Consider the following 5909-nt stretch of genomic DNA (forward strand, 5'->3'; position numbering starts at 1 on the left):
AAACTGAAAGCGATTGTGTTCTAAAGCTTCAGACACAAGGTTTATCTTCAACTTAATTACGTGATCTTTCAGGCACTATGGTCTCATAATATAAGGGATTTTGAGTTTTTGCTAATAGTGTTTGACCACTCGTCTTATTCAAAAATTTTTGAAATTATTATTTACTTTTTTTTACTTACTTTATTATCTAAAGTACTTTACGCACAACTTTTTATTTTTTATATTTGCATAAATTTTTTAAATAAGACAAGTGGTCTACAAGTAAAAACTCAAAAAACAGAGAGAGTATTAGAAAGGCAAGATGAAAACGATTACATCTAGAAATCAACCTGTCGTAGTACCACAATTATGCGAATCAACATCAAATCTGGTCTGGCGTTCAGGCGTGGCTAAGCTAGCTGCTAACTGCTTGACTGGGACTGATACTGTCCACTCCATGAGGAAGAAAGCACAAGCCAAGAAACGCACGCAAGCAAGCATGCACCGTCAATCATTTTTCATTTTTGTGGTGCTCCAGTGAAGGTCTCTGCAACCATCACAAGCTTCGGGTGTTTTTTCTTTCCAATAATGAATCTACAGTCCACTGAATCCTGACCTCTATAATCATCACAAGACGATGATTGGTGACAAACATTTGTGGCGCTAAATTAAATCTTGGGACAAATATGTGTACTACCACCGTCCTAAAATTATTGTCGTTTGTTTGGCAAAATGTGAGTTTTACAAGAAAATATCGTAGTACCCCTATTAAATAGTGCATGGATGGGAGTGACGATGTAGTTGGTGGTAAGATGGGGAAAATTTTGAATTGGAAATGATTGATGTAAAACAAAAAAAAGCTCCAAAGTGACAAGAATTTTGAGATAAAATTCAAATCCTAGCTAGAGCGACAACTTATATATTTAGGATGGAGGGAGTAATTATATTTATGACATTATACTTTTCTTAAAAAAATCATGTTGCCTTTTTACATTATAAATTTAATTTAAAACTTATTGTAGGATTACATTATAAATTTTAGTATTTATACTATTTTTTCTAATATGTAGATAGAATTAGGGTTAACAATAATTTATTATCTACTTGAGCATGTATTTTCTAAAAGTGATTCAAATTAAAGGAAAAATGTGGTACCATACTTTTAGCAAACCCAATTATAAATAAAGCCAATATATCGTACAAGTTTTGCAAGATAATCAAATGTTTCCTGTAATAAAATCGCACTCCTACCGTCTCATTAGAAAAAACTGAGTATTTTTTTTTATCAGGGGGAACTATTTTAAATGTACATGTGCGAATTAGACCCTTTTTCCTGATCTAATATACAATCGAGAACGTGGAGGGCGAGTAAAGGGATTCAGGAACAGAGATCTGATTGCACCGACTTACAGCATCATCAGCAGGTATCCTGCAAAGCAATAATCAATCTAGTGTTAGTCTTAGACTTTTGTCTCATGAAAATGACAAAAGCACTGTCATACACACAAGGAGAACAAGCAAATGGTCATCATTGGTTTATTAGATCGAGAGATCCAAGGAAGGCATCACAAGTGGCAAAGAGTTCTTTGTCTTTTCTAGATGAATAGAAACACTGAGCTCACTTTTTCTTCTAAGAAACACAGTATAAATACAAACGCTAATAACACATATACACACCATTAATAATTCATGCACGTGCACTTTACCTCTGTGTGCCCCTCCGAAAAAAATAGGCCGACACACCTTAAGATTTAAGATTGAACGATTCATTCTCGATGAATACATTAATTGCTCTAACACTAAAATAATAATTAGTTGTAAATATAAGTACCCGTGTTAAGTTTACGACTTAAATCTGATTAGACTAGTTAAAAAAAACCTAATCATTTAAGCTATACTCACTTCGCAGCATTGAGCTCACTTGATAGCGGCAGACTCGTTGAAACATACAGATGATCCGATTGTGGAGAGCATTGCAAGGTGATCATATATTCATATGGTGGCCAAACGTGAAACATGAGAGGCCACAAAGCTGACAACCTTATACCCTGATATCAACCAGATAAAATGTTCAGGTAGAGCAATTTCAAAGTAGTGCAGAAATTGGTCGCCTGAGAAAAAGCCAACAATTCCTAGCCAAGAAACAAAGAAACCGAACAAATCTTTGGTTCCAACTAGAAATATTCTGATTTCTGAAAAGGCATGCATTTCTTGGATTCTCAGTCCATATTGTGAAGAAAGTCTGTTCACTACTAAAATTACATTATCCATTAACTTCTTCAGAATAAGAAACACAGATGACTTGAAGAAGTAAATCAGTGTAAATCTGATGCCAACAAAAAGGAAAAATATTCAGAAAACAGTGTGTAACTTCTGGATTCAAATGTGCTTTTGTTTGCACCTCCACTGTTTACTGTTCTGGAGCGTTCTTGGCTCCCTGCAGGGTGAAGCTGTGTATCAGCTGCGTCAGGCTTTCGTACGAGGATCCTCCTTTCTCCATGGCTCTGCGAGCTTTCTCCCCGTACTCCTTCGCCTTCCTCCTCCTCTCGTCGGACTCGGCCTCGCCGCTGTCCATGAGCTTTGACACCGCCCGCGCGACGTCACCCCGGGTGACCGCCATGGCCTCGTCGCCGAACAGCAGCACGGGCGCCGTCACGCCGACCGGCACGCCGACGCCGAGCACGTCGACGGCGAGCCGCTCGTTCAGGAACTGGTCGGAGAAGTGCGGCCACGTCACGACGGGGACGCCATGGGCGATGGACTCCAGCATCGAGTTCCAGCCGCAGTGGGTGACGAAGCCACCGACGGCGCGGTGCGACAGGATGGCGAGCTGCGGCGCCCAGCCGCGGACCACGAGGCCGCGCGCCGCCACACGGGCCTCCAGCGCGGACAGCCATTCTTGCACCTCCGGCGTGGCCACCTCCGACACCTTCACCACCCAGATGAACGGCTTGCCGGAGTCCTCGAGGCCATGGCCGACCTCGAACAAGTACTTGGGCACCTTGCGGGCGAGGCTGCCAAAGTTGACGTAGATGACGGAGTCGGTGTCCATGGCGTCGAGCCATGTGGTGATCGCGCTCTGAGCGACGTCGGGCGTGTTCCCGCGCGACGCCATGGCATCGGCGTCCCGGTTGTAGAGGCAGAACGGCCCCAGCGTCCACACCGGCTTGCCGAGCGCGGCCTCGTAGCACGCGATGAACTCGTCCTCGAGGTCCAGGAACGTGTTCACCACCGCGCCGTCGGCCGTGCGCATGGCCTCCATGGCCGCGTCCCGTAAGTCCTCCCACCCTGGCGAGTTCAAGAATCCTGGTTGCGTGTCCTTGGTCACCTCCACACGCACCGGCATGCCCGGCACGACGTACCTGTCGTCGTCGGCCTGCTGCTGCAGCCCGTGCGCGGCGGCGTTGAGGTCGCAGAGGGAGTAGAAGCACGACGGGCCATGGAAGAACAGCCGCGGCACGCCGGCGCGGCGCGCCACGCCGGCCGTCCACGAGTTGGACCAGTCGGAGATGATGCAGCTCGGCGGCGCCGGCAGCGCGCGCAGGTACGCCTCGAGCGGCGCGGCGAGGTCGCGCATGACGTCGAAGAACGGGCGGAAGTGGGCGTAGTCGGTGATCTGGTCGACGTTCTCGACGCCCGGAGGGAGGCCGGCGTCGGCGGCCGACGGCGGGAACGGGACCTCCACTATCTCGAGCGGCAGCTCGGCGCGCACGGCGAGGTCGGCGGCGCCGCGCAGGCGCGCGGCGTTCACGGGCGTGACGAGGAGGCTGGCGCGGGCGCCGCGCTCCGCGAGGAGGCGCGCGAGGTCGACCATGGGGATGGTGTGGCCCTGCGCCGGCAAGGGGACGATGACGAAATGCGGCGGCGGCGGCGGCGGCGGTGACGTAGCAGAAACGGACTCCAGCGTTGGCGCCATGGTGGGCACGAGAGCGGTGCGAGTGGCAGCCAAAAAAGCTTTTGATGGTGTGGCTGATGTGGGAGATTGGATAGAGCATAGAGAGAGTGATTTATATCCATCAAAGCGGTCCAGCTTTTTTTTGTTTTTGTTTTTTTTTTCCGCCATTCTAGAAGCTTTTGTGATTATATCTATCTCGATATCTCTTCTAATATTGGAGTTTAGTTATTGCTAATTATGAAAAACATACCTGTGCCTTTGTTTAGCTAGCTACTGCTAGGGCGCTTGGCTATGCACATCCTTTCGGTTTTAGGTGTAAAGGGGAAGTGGATTTTCATCCCTGAAGGAGATATCCCCTCGTTATTTGTATGTCACTTAAATGGATATGAAAAAAATTTAAAAAATAATAAGAAGATGTATTAACATGTGATATATCACTCCACAAATATGCAATTTCATATTCAACTTTTACATCTCGTAATAAAAAAAATAAATTTGACTGTGAATATATGTTCACTAGTTATAGTTTAATTTGTTTTTTTCGTTGTGAGAAGTAGAAGTTGAATTTAAATTTGCATATTTGTGGAGTGATATATCACATGTTAATACATCTTCTTAATTTTTTTCAACTTTTTTCATAATCATTTAAGTGACATGCAAACAACGAGGAGATATGTCCTCGAGGGATGAAAATAGTTTCCGGTGTAAAGGCCGTGTTTTTTTTCGAAAAAAAAGCTAGTTGCTCTGCTATAAGTAAAAGCTATGCATTTATGCAACATTTTGTTATATTTTGATCAACATATTTAGTAACATTTAAACAATTGACGCTTAGTTAAGTTATTTATCGGAATAACCTTCGGTTGCACCACTATTTTGATGTATGTTTGAATACAGCCACATCACTATTTATGGCATGGCATGGTATTTTCCACACATGATCGCTATATCGAAACGTGGGAACGAACACTGCCAAACATGAACACGAGCTATAGTAGGCCGAGCAGATTAATTGGATGAAGAAAGGTTTGTAACCATCGAGGTGGTCCGTGGATGTCTTTTGTTTCTCTCTAGAAGCTTTAATTGGTGACACTATTGCATCATCTAGCTTATCTATGTATTATCTCTCTAATCTTCTCTCATTAACAAAAAAAAAACTTCTCTAATCTTTGGACCTGTTCATATTGTAGCCAAAATAAACCTTACCAAATTTTAACAAGATGATAATATTGCCAAAATTTTAACAGAATTTCTTATGTATTTACCAAATTTGGTAACAAACTAAACGCACATATTTTTTTTAACTTTGCCAAAAATGATATGATTGAAAATGGCATCAAAATAAACCGGCCCTTCAATTATTATTATATGCTAAAAGTGGAAAATTATCAACATATGTCTAGCTATAAAGAGGTACTAAAAATAAAAGTACTTATATCTATATATCCACCAATTTTTATATATTTAATAATAAAAAGGAAACATACATCTAAACATGTTTAATAATATTCTAACAATAGACCCTTAATAAAGTTACGTCTAAAATAACCTTTAATCACACCGCTAGAATTTATCATGTTTTTAAGTAGGCAAAATTTACTATACGACTGTTGACAAAAACACGAGAACTGGGAGATTTGCTTAACTCCAGTGCAGGTCCAAAGCTCGCCTTCGAATGTATGAGCGTGCCAGTTGATTTGATCATATAATCAACAAGAAATAAAAGCAAAGAAACCGCAGTTAAATCTATAAATGATAGCCGATCGGCTAGGTGCCGATGACACATTATTTATCTGGCAGCCGATGTCATATGTGAATCGATCGGCGGTTGTAAATAGGCAATAAAGAACTAAATCTGTTTGATCAGCTGTAAATATTAACAATATATAGTTCCTATACCGATATATACTTAAATCAAGTGACTGGGATAGATCGGTCGCCATGCCGAGACAGTATGAATCACTTAGATCAAAATATATATTGATAACAGCCTTATATATCTTAATAGCATAGCTGATCAGATAGATCTAGCATGTAT

At 42.8% G+C, this 5909-nt stretch overlaps 1 protein-coding gene across 1 annotated transcript; it reads right to left on the minus strand.

Moving 5' to 3' along the window:
* Positions 1-2168: 2168 nt before the first annotated feature.
* Positions 2169-3979, minus strand: LOC4328679 (UDP-glycosyltransferase 73E1). The gene has a single exon (XM_015767813.3). The coding sequence runs from the start codon at positions 3893-3895 to the stop codon at positions 2390-2392; it is 1506 nt and encodes a 501-aa protein (XP_015623299.1). The 5' UTR covers positions 3896-3979; the 3' UTR covers positions 2169-2389.
* Between the last annotated feature and the right edge of the window lie 1930 nt (positions 3980-5909).

The sequence above is a fragment of the Oryza sativa genome, chromosome 2, assembly GCF_034140825.1.
Source record: "Oryza sativa Japonica Group chromosome 2, ASM3414082v1".
NCBI lineage: Eukaryota > Viridiplantae > Streptophyta > Magnoliopsida > Poales > Poaceae > Oryza > Oryza sativa.